Source organism: Balaenoptera acutorostrata, chromosome 16, assembly GCF_949987535.1.
Source record: "Balaenoptera acutorostrata chromosome 16, mBalAcu1.1, whole genome shotgun sequence".
Taxonomy (NCBI): Eukaryota; Metazoa; Chordata; class Mammalia; order Artiodactyla; family Balaenopteridae; genus Balaenoptera; species Balaenoptera acutorostrata.
In genome coordinates, this window is record NC_080079.1 from 40,775,874 (window position 1) to 40,794,072 (window position 18,199).

The 18,199-nt window shown below is 35.9% G+C and overlaps 1 protein-coding gene across 2 annotated transcripts in view; it reads left to right on the plus strand.

Moving 5' to 3' along the window:
- Nucleotides 1–18,199, plus strand: part of PRKG1 (protein kinase cGMP-dependent 1) — a 1,261,642-nt gene that overhangs the window by 452,416 nt on the left and 791,027 nt on the right. For both annotated transcript variants that reach the window (XM_057531141.1, XM_007182835.3), the window contains exon 3: nt 15,384–15,497. In XM_057531141.1, the coding sequence (XP_057387124.1) occupies nt 15,384–15,497 (114 nt within the window). The remainder of the gene's footprint in view (nt 1–15,383; nt 15,498–18,199) is intronic.

Below are 18,199 nucleotides of genomic sequence, written 5' to 3' on the forward strand. Positions count from 1 at the left end.
TTGGGATCTGCACATAAGGAATTCCATGAAGAACTATCAGTAAGACCTAGAATCCCTGTAGGTTCAGTTCTGATCAGTTCTCAGGAGATATATAAAAAGAGTTCTGCTAATGGCCAACACAAAACTCCAGGTAGTCAAATACTGAACTGTTATTTTTGATACATTAACTCTTTGCTATTCTGCATCCCATTTTCTTAACCTTATCTCTCTCCTTTTATTTCACAATTCACTGATCCATCATCATTTCCATTTTTCTCTGTTTGCAACTTTTCTCCAACTTTTTCTTTCTTTACCTATACTTTCTCTAATAAAACATTCATATCCTGTATACCCCATAAATAGATATAATACATAAGGCTTGAATTTTTGTCTAACAAAGTTATAACTCAGTCCATAGCTCCATTTCTCTTCTGGCACATAACCACAAAACTTAAGATTTTAGCTGGCTCCTTGTTAATTTGGATAGGTAATCATTGTTCAACTCTGGATCTAATGTCTTTGAGGGTATCACATATTTATACTGGGCACAGAGAGGGGCTAGAAAATGTTTCTTGCCTATGGAAAGCATGGAATCTTTCAACAAGTTGACATTTACGTTTTCCCTTCCAGTAGAGATTTTTGTTTGTTCTGTGGTCTGTGCCTCTAAATGTATCTCACTACAAGTATGGATTATCTCTGGGGGCTTTTCATCTGTCTCTGCTTTTAATTCGTTTTGATACTGTTACGGTAACCCACATAAAGGGGAGAGTATTACTTGCTTCTGAAATTCAACCAAGTTCATTCTTAAGACTGTTGACTGCATTTTCTACCTATAGAGCTGGAAAAGCTGATCCTTATTCATTTATCAAATAGATTTATTGAGTGCCAGCTTGTAATACTTTTTCATAGCAAGTGAACAACAACAAAAACAGCTCAGATATGTCTCTATGCCATTATCTTCTTCGTGTATTAAAAGCTTATATCTCTGGCTGATATATACCAAAGATTTTTTTTGGGAAACTAGAAATCCTTATTAGTGGATTTTAAACTACCTTCTCTAATGTAAATAGCTATAATACATTGATTTTTATTTGGGAAAATATTTCCCAAGACTTGTTTAAGCTTTCCACTCATCAAAAGCCTGCTTGTTGTAGCAACTAAATTTCAGTTCTGATCAAACTTTGCATACTGCCCAAGAAGGGGTTAAATAGCCCTATGCCTTTAGTGTGTTCTCATTTCTACAGGGTGGTATTAGCACAGGAAAAGTCTTCTGATTTTTGCTATACTTTGTAATGAATAAAATATGTGGGAAATGTGAAGAACTTATGTAAGCTCTTTCTCTTGGTCTCACTGAAAAGCTTTAATTTTATTCTTACTTTATAATCTTGGAGATGTCAACAGGCCCCCATGCCATCTTTCGTGACTTTATACTTTCCCAATAGAGACCATGGACTTCAAAGCTTGTTAGGCGAGCATTAAAAATAAAGGCCCAAGGCTAGTGAACTTTAGCATTATTTTTCCTTGTGAAGCTGCAGTGATATACAAGGCAGAGTGTTTTCTTAGTGTTCAAGCATAATTTAAAATCATACTGTGCCAAAAGTCTTCTATATTATATTTGTATTCTGAGTCCTAATAGATTAGATACCAGAGTTTTCTTATAATATTATTTGGGTATATTCTTATATCCCAATTTTTATGTAAAAACTGTCTATTGGCCAGTAGTACAGCATCAGTTAACATCTATTTCAGAATCTTCACAACATAAAACACAACTTTTCCTTTGGATCTGTTGGTAATCATTACCCTGTCTTGAGGCAGAGTGCAAATTCCTTTTATTTACTTCTCTGGGGTGTGGATGTGTGAGAGAGAGTTTATAAAAGGAAAGGAAACTAGTTGCTCAAATGAAAACTCCTTGTCTGTTCTTCATGTGAGTCAATGGATGAACTAAAATCTAGGAAACCTGAAATATGGACACTAATATCATTTAGGGGTATTTGAATTCAGAACATAAATTATTTAGGACATTTGTAGATAGGGACAAATTATTCATGGACAGTGCTAAGTCATTAGGAATAATATTTTTTATGTGAATTAGCTTCTTTAATTGCTGCTCAAGATTAGGTAGAACTTCACATCCTTTTAAATATTTTAAACCTTTTGGGTTTCTTTATAAAAGTTCCTCAGTAATAGAATAGAAGGGTGATTAACAAAAATGTGTTGAGACAAAAGTGTTTTTCTAATATCCAAGATAAAGACTCTATTTCTATGGTTTCCATTTAAGCAGTATGTCTAGTATGCTTTCCTTTATCTTATTGGATTTGTGCTGGTAGAGCCAACACTCCCCCTTTCCTAACTATGTCCAAAGATATATTAATAAAATAACTCTCTAAGGTGAGAGGTACACCAGATGTCCAGGGCGTCAATGGACTTTAGTTGACAAACAGTGAGATGGAATCCATAATGTTAGACTTTAATAAGTACTCCAGCCAGCAAGGATAGTGTTTGTTTGTTTTGTTTTGTCTTTTACTCTACTTTGTCTTTTCTTTCTCATGCAAATTCTGGGCCATCAGTGATAGTTATTAATACCATAGTAAGATTCTATGAGGAATCTAGAAGATTAAGAACCTTTGGCTAATTGAATAATCTTTTTCTGTACTATGTACCTCTGCAGAAGTCTGATATCTAGGGACCTCATTTCAAAATATTCTAAAGTGCATAAAATTGGCTACCCTAAATTACCAAGGAAACAAAGTATATAAAAAATAACAAATAATAAAACTTTGTGATTCATTAATATGGGAGTATTTTTTAACACATTAAATAATATCTAACAATGTATCTATTAACTGCCATGTGTTTGAAAGAGTGAAAAGCAAAAACAATTTTTAAGATTTCTGCAATAATTGTCATATAATAAAATGTAATTTTTATTGATGACAATGTCACAAGTACTGTGAAGCTAATATGGTTTGTTACTATGGAAATGCTACATTTTAATCAGAGGTTAGTAAAAATAAAGAATATATATATATATATAAAATCTCCATATTCACAGACATCCCCCCCGCCCATCCTGAATTCTATTAGGTTAAGAACCTTTGAGCTAGACCATGAAGTTTGAATAAGAGGTTGACAGAGATGAAGATTCAGTGTCAGGTTTATTTAGGAAAGATCCCAGTTTGTGGGAAGACTGGATATACAGCGCTAGGAATTTGATTTTTAACTCCACAAAAACTACTGTGAATTTCTGAGCAGAGGGATATTTTATCAGAACAGTAATCAAGGAAAATGATTCTAAAATCTTTGCTGTTTAGTTTGGTGACAGAGAATCCAGAAAAGGAGCTATATGTCACTTGTGAACAAAAACTTAAGAAAGACTTTTAGTTAAGAAATAAATATAATTCAGTGGATTAAGTGTGCTTACAGTAAGAAGTATTTGTAGTCATTGGTCACATGACTGAATGATGATTTTGGTGTCGTTAGTCATACAGTGAAGTTGGGAAGGGATTGATGGTAATTTGGGAAGGAAAATGAGATAATGCATGATGAGAAATGTTGGTGTGAGTGTCCTAAAGGGAGTAGGAGGAAGGTTATTTGAAAAAGATTGAGAGGCCAAATCATCTCATTCTTAAACATTCTCCTAAAGGATAATATGATACTATGAATGGCATTAATGGCCAGTCTTATAATTGAGCAATTATTATGTGCCTGTGCTAAGTCCTTGTTCTTTTATAATTTACATTCCGTACAGTTTACTAACTTAAGATATAATTCAGTGGCTTTTAGTATACTCAGAATGTGTACATCCATCACCACAGTCAAATTTAGAACATTTTCATTATTGTAAAAGAAATGCTGTACCCCTATGCCATCATACTCCAATCCTATATCTCTCCCAGCCCTAGGCAACTAGTCATCTACTTTCTGTTCCCATAAATTTGCCTATTCTGGACATTGCATATAAATGGAACTGGACTTGGGTCCACTTGCCTACTGCACAGCAAAGCCAATCTACAGACACCAGGTTGTGGTGAGGGAAAGTACAGCATTTATTGCAGGACACGAAGCAAGGAGAATGGGCAGCTAATGCTCAAAAGACCCAAGCTCCCTGATAGCAACATTTGGGGTGAGGGCTGCAGGGTGCATGGCTTTCTTCTGATTGGTTGGTGGTGAGGTAACAGAGTGATGTTTTGGGAATCTTAATCATCACCCTTCCGGTTCCAGCTAGTCTGGGGTCTGTGTGCTCATGCTTAGCATCCTCTGCATGGGTGGACGTCTTAGTTTCTTCGGTTCAACTCAAAGTTGTGCATCAGATTGTTATGTATATCCCTTGAGGAGGAACTAGGACTCTGTTTAGTTGCTGAACTGTCATTTAAGCTATCATTACTTTTCTTGTTTGACTGCTTTTCCTTTGTTTCTGTATACCCTCACTTTCCTAATTATTATCTGCTTGAGTTTGATCTTTGGAACTAAGGGAAGGTCTAGGAGACTAAAGCCTTTTTCTACAGACAAGAAGTGGGGAACATGAAGGGGCTTTTGTACCTAGGAGGACCCCACAGGGTCCTGCTTGGCTTCAATAATGTGTGGTCCTTGTGACTTGTTTCTTTCACTTAGCACGTTTTCAAGGGTGATTCATATTGTAGCCTGAATCAATACTTCATTCCTTATTATGGCTCAACAGAATTCCACATTTTGTTTATCCATTTATCAACTGATGAAGCTCTCTTTCTGTATGACTTTAATCTGCCATTTCCCCTGACTGCCAAGTAGAGGGGTGTTCGGTAGTTTTCTTCCACCCTCAGTTTAACTTGTTAAAATATTATACTGGATCCACCTTATTTTGTTCTCAGTGGCACATGAGGACAAAGTTCATCTTCTTTGTGTGGGGAATAACTTTCAAACCAACTCTTCTCATTCCCACCCTGTTCCAGGCCATTTGAACAACTGCTTTTGAGAGTAAGTTCAAAAGCGTTCTTTTTAATCTTTTTATAGCTGTTCAGAGTATTTTGCAGGATGTGTGGTTATCCTTTGTTTTTGCTTCTGTTTTGTTTTCTGTCTGCTTTTTAAAAAATGTGAAGGTAGATAAGTGCTTGCTATATGCTCTGGAGGATCCTAACTACTTTAAAGGGGAAAGAAATACAAATGTCACATCAAGTGTAATCTAAGCTATGAAATAAAAATTCGCATTGTCAGAAATGTACTGCTGGGTAAAATAAGTTACAGTTCAGAAATACTTTTACTAAGTAGAGTGGGAGGTTGACATTTTAAATTACAATTGACCCTTGAACAAGCACAAGTTAATCCAAGTAAAATTTATAGTTGTCCCTCCCGCATCTGTGGATTCAACCAACCACAGACTGTATAGTGATACCAAAAACTTGGCCTCTGTGTGCCGGTGCCAGTCAAATCTCAGAGACAGAGTTTTGGGTGAAGTAGAAAAGGATAGCTTTATTGCTTTGCCAGGCAAAGGGGGACACAGTGGTCTCCTGCCCTTGAAAACTGTGTGTCCCAACCCGGGAGGATTTCTTAAGGAGTTTTATAGCAATGGTTCAAGGACGGGGCTGCTGATCAGATTAGGGTGTGTGCAGGGCCTGCACTCCTTTAATCTGGTCTCAGGTAATCTCTAGATGAGCTTCTCTGGTTCCTTTAATCTGGCCTCAGGTGGATGTCTCTGGAATGAAGAATGTAACTCCATTTGTTGGGGGATTTATTTCTGTAAAGAGCTCAAAGATATTGTTATGTGTATCCCTTGAGGTGGAACCAGGACTCTGCCCCAAGGCTGCACTATTGTTTCTTGGTTGCTCTTCCCTTGTCTCTGCATCCACTGCCTTCCCTTATTAGCAACTGTTTGAATCTCCCTTTTGGACTCAGGGAAGGTTATGGAGGCTGGAGTCTGTTCCCTACAAACAAGAAATGGGGGACATGGAAAGGCTTCCATGCCCAGGAGCCCCACAGGGTCCTGCTCAGTTTCAATAGTACTGTAGTATTTACTATTAAAAAATATCGGCATCTAAGTGGACCCATGCATTTCAAACTCGAGTTGCTCAAGGGTCAACTGTACTGTTTTTTCTCCTTCTGGACTACATAGGCAATATAATTTAAGTGAAATCTTCAAGCTTTCCCACACTTGTGATCACAGCAGTGGGTCGTTTTCACTAACATTCCCATGTATTCACTCATGAGAATTTACTAATCTCCTCCTATTTACAACCAGACACTGCAGGATTACATGATTGGCCCTGCAATTAGTTTAGTGTATACTAACATGTGTAGAAAGCTTCATCACACACCAAACTCTTTCACATAAGTTTCACATATTAATCCTGTGAAGCAGGTAGCTATTATTCCCATCGCACTGATGGAGAAACTGAGTGCCTAAATGTCTGACATTTCAAGAGCAGTGAGAACCAGAATATTAGCTTAGAACGTCTGATTTCAAAACTCTTCCTTCTTCTGCCTCATAAGAGCCATTACAAAGGTGTTAAGCGAACTTGGATAAAGGAGATATAATCTCTGATTGAAGCAACATCATCTTGTTCACAGTGGATTCTTTTCTAACCTTTCTAGTCTTAGGTGAAATTGGATTAAGCACCCATTTGACATCCTATGAAAAGACTGGTGTCCTCCCCTAAAATATCTCCCAATTCCTGAGTCCTTAGTTTTTTATAATTACGTAATTTACATAGTTACTCCAAGATTTCCTACTTTCCAACTTCTCATTATCACTCATTCTTCATTTCCTTGCCTCTCTGTTTATTGATGTATCCAAGCAATGGATCTTTCCTCAAGCTTTTATCTTCCTCCAAGCCCTTCACACAGGAAATTTGTGTGAAGCAGGTTAATTTGGAGAGAAATGTAGGACATTAATTCTGGCAACAACTAACTGAATATTGTACATTAGAGATCCCTCGTACTAAAAGTCTTCTAGCCTCCTCAACATGAGGCTTTCCTGCAGGCGCATTTCGCTGAAATCTCCAGCTTGCTGCTCATCTTTTTCTTTTCCTTGCCCCTGCTCATTTATCACTCTCCTCCTTCCCACTCCTAAATTTTATGAACCAAGACCTTGGACCCTGCCTCTCCCTCCTTAAAACTGCCTATCAAAGTATTTTTTCTTTTAAAAAGAAAAAGGAGAGAGAATTTCCTCAAGAACTATTTTTAACCTATATATTTTTTGTCTGGCCACATGCATTACCTAATTATCAAAACCTATTAAATAAGTTATTATTATACCAAATCTGTAGTGAGGTAATGGAAACATAGAGTTAAATAACTTATCCAAGATCTCCAAGCCAATCAGTGGTAGAGCCAGGACCTGATATTCTCAAGTATGCCTGGAAAAAGGCTGTCATTCTAACATCAGTAGGATATTCTTATAAGACTTGCTTCAAAAATTTTTCATAATCACTTCTATTTCAGTTGACACCTGCTGGGGAAAACTATTCGGTAAAGTAGCTTTGTGTCTTTATTCTAATTCTATCCTAATCTAGTGACAACATGGATTACTTAAATATTGCAACCTAGGATTAGCCTATTTTTAGCTTGCAACTTACATCTGATAGAGATTTTTTAAAAAGTGGAAGTCAAAATTGTCCCTTTAAATGTAGAGTGTTTTGTATACACATGGACATAGTTGACTCCAGGGCTTCCAACTTTGGCACTACTTACATTTTAGGCTGAATAATGCTTGGTTGTGTGGGCTGCCTTGTGCATTGTAGGATGTTTAGCAGTGTTCCTCTACCCTCTAGATGCCAGCAGAACCTCCCTAGTTTCAAAACCTCCCTAGAACCAAAAATGTCTCCAGACATTGCCAAATATCCCCTGGAATAAAATTGCCCCCAGTTGAGAACCATTGTGTTATATCAAAAACTCTCCCAAGGGACTTCCCTGGTGGCGCAGTGGTTGAGAATCTGCCTGCCAATGCAGGGGACACAGGTTCGAGCCCTGGTCCGGGAAGATCCCACATGCCGCGGAGCAGCCAAGCCTGTGCGCCACAACTACTGAGCCTGTGCTCTAAAGCCCAGGAGCCACAACTACTGAGCCCACGTGCCACAACTACTGAAGCCCGTGCACCTAGAGCCCATGCTCCACAACAAGAGAAGCCACCTCATTGAGAAGCCCGTACACCGCAACGAAGAGTAGCCCCCGCTCGCCGCAACTAGAGAAAGCCCGCAAGCAACAATGAAGACCCAACGCAACCATAAATAAATGAATGAATGAATGAATTTATTTATTTATTTTTAAAAAAACCTCCCAAACTTAATATTATAACAAAGACAAAAATCGTATGATAAGTGCCCACAAGTCTGACAGTGATAATAGTACTTGTCATTTGCCTGTCTCTAAGTAACTACAGACATGGCCGTTCATTGTTTAGGCTAATTGAGGTGCTCGTGTATCATAGAAATAATAGAGCAAAAATGCATTATACATGGCTAGAATTAAGCTTAATAAACTTGAGACAAATTATCTGTTCAACTCTGATTATTCAGGGAATGACCCTTTCCTTTCCTATGTGTGAATATCTCTTCTCTGGCCTGCCTTTACCTTTCTTCATCACTAGAAATTGAAATTAGTCCACAGATATTTATTTAGTGCCTTTTGAATACTTTAAAGTGCTAGAATTTCAAAACATAATGTGTAGAAAGATTATAGAATCATGATATTGATGAAATCCTTCCAGAGTCCTGTTCATGTCAGGTCAATGGTTGAGCCATCTACAATAGGTTTAATAAATTCTTACTTATCCCCAAGGACAGAAGTGCTGCAATGTGAGTTGCTCATTCCAGACTTTCACTCTCATGGTGCAGATGATTTTCTGTATCCAAATTGCTTACATTTCAGTCTGTTTCCTCATGTAGGTTTCCTTTGTGGATATGTATGCCCTAAGACCTCAGAGTTAGAAACCAAAACAAAAAGTGAAGTTCAAGTATATTGATGTGCATGTTAACCTAGCTCTCTCTCTTTCTCTAATTTTTTTTCATAAGTGAGATTTTTAGTTCTAGATGCCTCATTTATGTTTTTGATTTTATTTCATATTCAATATGTATTATAATCTATTGTAATTTAGTGCAAAGAAAAATTGTATCAAGTATATTTATAGCAGTCATGACCAGAAGGGAAATCAGATGTGCCTAATTGAAGGAGAAGAAGCAAAGTTCTTCACTCATGTGTCTTGAACCTCAACTAGCCTCTTATACCTCAGATTCTATTTCATTCCATTTGGATGACTAGTACTTTTGTGCTTCTAGTAAGAATTATTGCTATGATAATATCAAAGAAGTGACTTCTCTGAATGGAAAGCTTAGTCCCATCTAAAGTATTATAAGGACCTGATGGTTAAAGAAACTATGAAAGCACAAATAGTTTAGGGAAGAAAAAACTATGGTCTCTCTCTCTCTCTCTCTCTCTCTCTCTCTCTCTCTCTCTCTCTCTCTCTCTCTCTCGGTCTCCATTTCTCTCTTTCTCTTATCGCTAATCTGTAATGAGAAACTGGTAAACCAAAAAAAAACAAAAAACACTAAAGCAAACTTAGGAAGAAAACACATAATACTAAATACTAAAACAGGGCAGTTTTTCACAGGCTTTTATTCAATGGCCAAAAAATGATTTTTCAATCAAAATTAACACCTCATTTAAGGAGCAGGAGTTTAAATCCAGAGAGACCATATCCTTTTGGACTTGAAATCAAACTTAAATAGAAAACTGATAAGGTGCTGACACACTGCCCTTCTTTAATTCAAGAACAAACTTTCATCTCATAGTGAGACAGTCTTTTTCCTTATACTGGCTTAAAGAAGACATATATAAATGACTGACAAGAAGTATTCTTAAGGAACACTGTCTAAGAATATAGTGTGTGTCCCTGGCAATGAGATGGCTTTTCCCTTTAGTTATCCCATAGTAGCCTTATTAATTTCTACTTTCCTCCCAGATGACAGTAACCCCCATCTAAAATGACCCTACAAGGCAAGTTCAATATAATAGTATTGTTAATCCATTGAGAAAGCAGAGAGTAAATTCTAAAATTTCTCATCACATGGAAAAAAAAATTTTGTGTTTATATGAAATGATGGATGTTAACTAAATTTATTGTAGTAATCATTTCACAATATATGTAAGTCAAGTTATTATGCTATAGACCTTAAACCTACATGCAGTGTTGTATGTCAATTATATCTAAATAAAACTAGAAAGGAAAAAAACAAGACACATAAGTAACCTCATCTCCTAGAGAAAATGTACATATGCTGGTCACAGCACAGCTCAACCACCACAATGTTGAATGTTCCTATTGAATCTAGGAGCTACAGAAACCCTCATGAGAGAATACATAATGTAAAAGCTGTGGTCTCAAACCTACAAAATCATGAACGTATTAGAGAATGAAAGAGATGGAAGGTCTTGTCTAGATAGGACCTTTGATAAAACAACTGTCTCCCTTTAAAGACCAATCAAGTTGTCTTGAATGTTCCAACCAGGATTGTTGGAACTAAGCACAGAGTATTCGTAATTAGGTTATTGCCAACCATTCTGTCTCAGCCTGCCAGTAGTAAATCTCTAAACTGATTTGCCTTATCATGAAAGTCCTATGGTACAAAACCACCGGTTAGTGAAAAACCCATGAAGATAAACAAAGCCAGGAGATTCTGGGTCTCCTTGTAAATTCAGTGTCTTATTTATAGGACCTACTGATTCTTATAAAAGATAGATAAAAGTATGGATGCTTTATTATGGATCTCTTAACACTTAGCATTTCCCAAAAGTGGTACATAAATAGTGATACCAAAGAGCAACAGGTAGGTTGATTATTCCTCAAAGTGGCAAAATTTACTACTTATGACTCAGCCCATTGCAGATCATAAATGGGCATGTGGTACCTGAAGTAAAATAAAAAATACAGTCAAGTTACCGTGATAAAGCTTTCAATTATTCATGCTAATGGCAGGAGTGATAAAAAGAGCCAAATGAAACTATAAATAACCCTTACATTTTATCTTAGCCAGCATTCCAACATCTCTCGCACAAACAACTTTAGCAGTTTAACAAAGTTCAAATAAAAATGATTTGAATGTTTCTTTTCTTGTAGAGAGAGGGCATAGTAAAAATAACACCAGTGTAGTATCACATTTTTTTAAAAAAAAATCAAAAATGAATAAAAAGAGCAGAAGTAGAAGACATAAATTAACCACATTTTGGATTATTATGAGTTCCTCAAGTAACAGTTCTAATAGCCTCTCGTCGCTGTTGAGTTTAGCCAGGGAAAATCATGGAAAAAGTCTAGAACTCTACTAGGATGTTTCGAAAATGTCCTTCTGCTATTCTTTAAAAAGAAATATTTGATTTGAAATCTAACATATTTGAAAATCAAACTAAATTGAAGTATTAAAACAGTCATGAATAAATGCTAATGATTCTCTTCTGTTGTTTAAAGAAATAGAAATTACATTAATCAAAGCTGACCTGAGGTAAATTCATCAAAATATATTCCTCAAGTTAACAGCAAATTGTAATTATATAAAAACCTCTAAGCTGGCCTATTTCTACAGTGCTGTAAGCCTCTGCACAAGTGTGCTATATATTCGGCCTACTTGACTTTTTACCTATTTGTTTCTCCACATCCCTCCCCTCACAACCCTCCCCTCACAACCCAAATTACCACACGTAGGCCTACCTACTTTCCATGCACATGGAGTCCATTTAAAACAAATCTTGTTTTTAGACACAGTGTGAAAAAGAAAGGAGTATATATGAGGGGAGTGGCTTCAAGATGAATCTAATACTTTAAAGGAGGTTGATCAGGTGGGAATAAGAGCTGCTGGGTGTATGCAGTAAACTTTTGACTGTCTTGTTCTTAGTTTTCTTAAGTGAACCACTTAGTCCGTACTTGGAAATCCTTTGTAAATGTATAATCACTTCTAATTTTGCTTCAAGGCTGGTGTGTGGCACAGTGAATGAGCTTAACCAAATTCACATTTCACATCAATAACTCACCTTATTGGGCTCTTGGAAATGACAGCACTTCTAAATTTCTCTCAAAAATCTCTCATTAATGCCTTGTGTGTACCTTTCTTTCTTTTTAGTGCCCAGTCGATCTCGCCTCCCTAAATTACTCACTCCCCATCCACACAACAGGTATGAGGAAGGATAAGTGATCAAATTATGACTCAGGGTAACAATTTACAAAGACTTTGTTTCTGTTTAACGTTTAGATCTTTCTGTTCATTTAAAAAAAAATACAGTGCTTTTTAGACCTTTCTCAACTATTATATGAGATCAGATCCCTTTCTTCCTTGACTATTGTGAATATATTGAATCTGCAGTGTTTAACTTAATCTGGAAAAGATGTTTGACATCCAACTTTCTATTTTTGTTTCAGCAAGTATTTTTTTAATTTTTTTTTGCTCTTTTAATTAATATGGGGTTCAACCTTCTGTTACCAACACTAATTATTCATATATATATATAATCACTTATACCTATCTTTTCCAAAAAATTGAATAAATCTTGAGAAAATTAAGAAAATATCAGATCAGGAAAATGAGCTGTAACCAGAATTTGCACAAATTCGAAACCCCAGAGTCCTATACAATTATGCTGTGAACCTTCTAGAAGTCGTATGAGAATGGGAAACATGAACAGTTACAAGATGAACTGTCCATAAGTTAAAACAGATCAGTGTTATATGAGCATGGTTTTTCAGAGAAATAAGGGGCTCTAGGACCAAGTAGAACGGTCACTGGGTTGAGGGACATTTACAGTTTCCCAGAGGGAGGAATATCTGGATTTTATAAATTAGTTCTGATGTGATGGGTCCACAGATGCCTTTTAAGAAACCACTGAGCTAAAACAAGACTCCCAATGTCTGGTCTTTTTTTTTTAGGTTGGTTAGTGGTTAAGAAGACCTAACTCTGAAACTGTCCAGCAGGATTCTTAGCAGTGGTCTAATTCCTATGGATTCCTTTCCACTGAAGACTTTAAACCATGGGACCCAAAGAGACAGAGAAGCAGACTTGTACAAAATGAGCTGTGTATGAAAGTTCTTTAGGCATTATTCATTCTGCTCTTAGTTTTAGTAATACAGTTAAAGCTATAGCTTTAAGTCAAAAAAATTTTATAATGTGTGAGAAAATTGTTACTATATTATTCGTGGGAACCTCCACCCATAAGACTATAGTTGTTGAAGCAATACTACAACAAATGTTGGCTGGACATAGCCAAGTAGGAAGGTAGTACAAAAATACTGCATTCTGCCAGGTAGATCAGTGTGAATTCTTGAGATTCTTCTTTCTTCTTTGGGTGTGATATTGATTAAAACCCCAAAGTTCTCTCCTCAGCCCCCCCATAGGGAGAAAATCTGAAACAAATCCTTTCTCTATTTAAAAAACAAAAACGAAAACATATTATCCTACATGGACCTTGATTGGTTTCTGTAATAGATGATGGAATATTGTGCTTCAGTGTAATCTAATAAGCCCTACCTACATTTAAATGATAAGAAAGAAATATAATGCAAATAATACCAATAATAACAGGTAGTATTTACTGAGATTTGCTATATGCCAGCACTGTGCTAAGCATTGCACCTGCTTTATCTCATTTCATTTTATAAACTACAGAATAAGATAGGTGCTTTGCTTTTATCATTTTATTAATGGAGAAACTGAGGCATAGAAAAATTAACTTCTTGCCCAAGGACACAAGGCTAGTAAGGAACTGATAAGAGAACCAGAACTTAACTCCTGGTCTGACTTCAAATGATGTATAAATGTCTTAACTATGTTGTATTCTGAGCCTATCTTTCATTCTTGAGTGGCAGATGAAACTTCTAGAGGAATAGGCTTGCCATTGAGAGAAAGGGCTGAGTGGGGATATCATGGAAGGAGCAACTGAAGCTTAAAAAAATATGAATTTCCTGGGCTGGTTTTGATGTACCTATCAAGAGAAAGTTTCCCTTCCTGAAGTCAAGAAGTAAGGCATGAAAAAGCTAGACTTCTTAGTGGTCATACCTGCATAAAAGTATTTCCAAACTTTTAGGATTGTTGGATACATTCATTCCTAAATAGCTTCTTAACACACAGAGGAGGAACAGATACACAGTTCAAGAGTAGTGAGTAGATTTTGTCTGAAATTTTACCCTAATTACTGCAGCATTCTCTCTCCATTGATACCATTCAGATGAAATAGTTTTCAGGGTAGAACAATGCCCTCTGAAGGATTGATCTCGCATCAGTGGTACATGAATTCAGCTTTTTAAAAAGTTTTTTAATATTTAAGATTTTATCTCAATAGGTATTTGAACAACCCTATAATTTTATAAATATTATTGCTTAGGTAGAACTGGATTGATTTTTAAAAAGGAGGGAGTAAATGTAAAGCTAAAACTCCAAAAAGTTAAATATTACAGGAAGCACATAGATAAAGTGATAATGATGGAGTCAATGCATGAAGGCCTGACATTTGGACAAACTTGGTAGCATTAGTTCCTTTCAGTCACTAGCTGCTGCCAAGCATTAGGTTTTCCTTCTGTAGACCATGGCTAAGTTACTGGGAGGAATAATAGAAGGGTAGGATTAAGCGTAGAATAGATTGTGTTGCCTTTTTATTTCTTCCCCCATTATGTTAGGTGATGGAATTTTTAGTGTACATAGCTATGACTTTTTTAAAAATGTATTTTTTTTTTCATTTCCTTCATGAATAACATTTCCTTACTTTCAGGCAACAATGTATACCCAGTGCCCGCTGTTTACTTAGCTTTTTCCTTCTTTAGCATTTCATTTTCCAAATCCTTTGTGGAACATCAACAGTCCCAGTGTCTGTTTCTTTTTCCTCAACCCTTATAGTTTGGTTTCCTTACAGTCCATGTTGCAGGGCTGGGAAGCAGATGAAACAGTCTTGCCCAAGTCGGATAAGATGGTTAAAAATAAAAGATGCCGTGAGCTGCAATTAAAAAATGCTCTAGGATCAAAGTAATTTCCCTTTGCATAATAGCTACCTTACTCAGATGAGAATTCCCGAGTATGAAGTGTGCTGTATAATATGTACACACTCAATTTTTCTTTCAAATTCAAAATGACTTTAAAATTGGAATTACCAGAGTTTTCTAATATTGCATTTGGAATAATTTCACATGTTGTCATTTTTATCTCTGTCTTTTTTTGGTGTTTTCTTTTAGTCTCATCTCTAATCTTATCAGTGATTAATTTAGGAAAGGATATGGATTTCTTAACTTACATATTTTATTGCATTTCTTGCACTGCATCTTGAGGATGACTTTGTGTTAGTTGGTAGCTGCTTTGCATTTTTGAAAATGAGCCTGGCCCTCCTCATCTCATCTTGGAAATGCAACAAATGAAATGAAGCATGAGAGAGAATCGAAATGATGTGTTTCTCCTTCTTCTTTTTAGATGGTAAGGTTGAAGTTACAAAAGAAGGTGTGAAGCTGTGCACGATGGGTCCAGGAAAAGTATTCGGGGAGTTGGCTATTCTTTACAACTGTACCCGGACGGCGACCGTCAAGAGTAAGGCTGTTCTTTTTTCTTTTGATACTTTCAGTGTCTTTTCCGTAGACCTGCGAGGTGTTAACATGCCTCTCAATTTTAATCTTTGTAAAGATTAAAATAATCTATATTCTAATTATTGCTTTGCAATACACTTGATATTTTCCTCCTAAAGGACGATTGTTAACATTGAGCTAAATTTTATTGCTGACTTATGAAAAGTATCCTTTAACCTAGAACTCATTAAATTAGGATTTACAAAATGATATAATTTTATAAATTAGAATTAAACAGAAGCAAGACTTTTCATTTTTCTGCCTTTAAAGCCTCAGAATCATATTTAAGAAAATTTTACGTATCTGTCTATTTTGGGTTGCATTCCCCACATAAATTTCACTTATTCATTCAGTAGTTTAGAGAAATTGAGGAGAAATGTCCTTCGTCTCATTCAGACACTAAGATATCCTGAATCCTAGAGCTGCGTCTGAGTATATTCTTGTCCTCAGCTGCTCATCAAGCTGTATAATACAGCGTTTTTCTTTTCTACTGATTGAGCTTATTTTAAATCAAGGCGTTGAAGCAGCTTGTTTCCCTCATTTTACATGTATGTGTATATATGATTTCTCTAGCAACTTTTATTGCTTGGTAGAAGCAGCTGCAGTAGTTAGAAGGGAAAGAAGTTTGTTTTAAATATTCCTTCTTCCTGAGTACAGGATGTAATGAGTGTATAACAAACAGAGCTGAATGCCAAAGCCAACAGTGGAAAGTCCATTACATCTTCAGGCAGACGTGTATATTTCATGTTTGAAAAGTTCTTCCGACACATCCTGTGGATGATTGCAGTCACAAGTTACTTTGATTAGGTTGTGTCATTAAAACAATCCTGTTGGCAAAACGACAAATTGTTCATGTTAATTAATCTTGTCTGGGTGTCACTGACTATTTTATAGATTGCTTTTTTTTTTCCTCTCAGAAGTATGGCATATGATTGACAATATGATATTAAAATGGGTTGTAAAGAACTCAAGAATGCATGGCCAGCTAGAGTCACAGAAATTCTTATAGGTCTTGTTAGTGAATCACCTTTTTAGTCACTGAAATCACTGTAACATCAATGGCAGTTGGGGCCCTTATTAGATGAGTCTTTCTTGGCATTTGATTCTTGATCTCTGAGAACACAACTCTTTTGATTGATAGGCACTGCCATGTTTTTATTTCATGTGATTATTTAATTATATGACTCAAAGAATAATGAAGGCCGATGAACCATAAAAGATTCTGCCAGAACTTTAACTCACTTAAAAAGTACCTTAACTAGAAAAAAGAGCAGTGGTGACTCCATTAAGTAAACAGATTTTACTATCATGCTTCATTTTCATGAGAACTATATCACTTTCAGGGCAAAAAGGAGCATAATAGCACATTTGGATTAAAACAGGCTTTCTCTGTATTATGAATAATTTTTTAAGGTTTTAAAATGTTTAAATTATAAAAATATTTCAGCCTTGTTTATTGCTCATTTAATCTAACTGAAACTGCAAATTTTCCAAAAGCCAGCAATTGATAGTAACATGGTGCTTAATATTTTGGAATATTGAATTATTATTAAAGAAATACTTTAAACTGAATCAAATATTTAAATTAATTATATAGCAAAAGATTTTTTGTAAGATGATTGCTTGGTTTCATGAAAGTCAGTTTTCTTATTAGGTTCTTATAAAATGCTGTTCATTTGCACTAGCCTCTGTTGTTCTCATGCTTGGTAAATTTAAATAGACATTATGCATCTGATTGAACAAGAAGGAACTGGCTGTTGAATGCAAATTATGATCCTAACTGTTTTGGCGTTAGAACATCCATCATTAAAGGGAATGAGTGATGGAGCATTTTCTTTGACACAGACTCAGATGTCTCATGAGTGTGTATGTAGTCGTGTGTGTTTATCATGCCCGAAGATGTGGCGGTTGTATTCAGAAAAGAGTCTGTGGTTGATGGTGTACAAATACATCTCTGCATTTTTAGATGCAGAGGTTTTGTGTATGTGTAAGGAATAATATCTATTAACAACTTCTGAATGTTGTGTAAGAACTATAAGGTGTGAATAATGGTCATTAGTTTTTCAGGACCTTTTGTGCTATCTTCTATACTATCCAGGGAGATTGTACTTACGATTGATGATTATAGCTCTTAAATACTATTTTAAATTTGTTTAAATGATACTCTCAGGCTGATCACTTTATAATTCTGATTAGATTCCATCATGGGTGTTAGTTTTACCAAATGACTACAGTAATGCTATCTTACTCTTAACATGTGATATTTTAAAATGTCTTTATTTGGCTTTTTAGATCCATTCGTTTCTCAGAATTCAGGATTGTGTTGAGTCTTGTCTATTTTTTCTTAACCATTATTTTGCCAGTGATGACCACTTGGAGTAACTTTCAAAATGCATTCATCTACTTGGGTGTAATAGTCTAAGTCTGAGAAAATTGCCCTCCCTACTCAATAGCTTGTCTATCCACACCTTTTTTCTTTCTCACTTACCTGGCTTGTGATCACTTTTCCCCCAACAATACCCACTTTCTTTCATGATTGAAAATGTTGATCCCTCTTTTCTTTCTCCTTAGATTAGCCTGAAAGCTGCCTAGCATTTTAATGCATTTTTAATTGCACAGTCGTCACTAAATCCTAGGTGACATTCAAGAGCTCCTCAATGTGCGTGA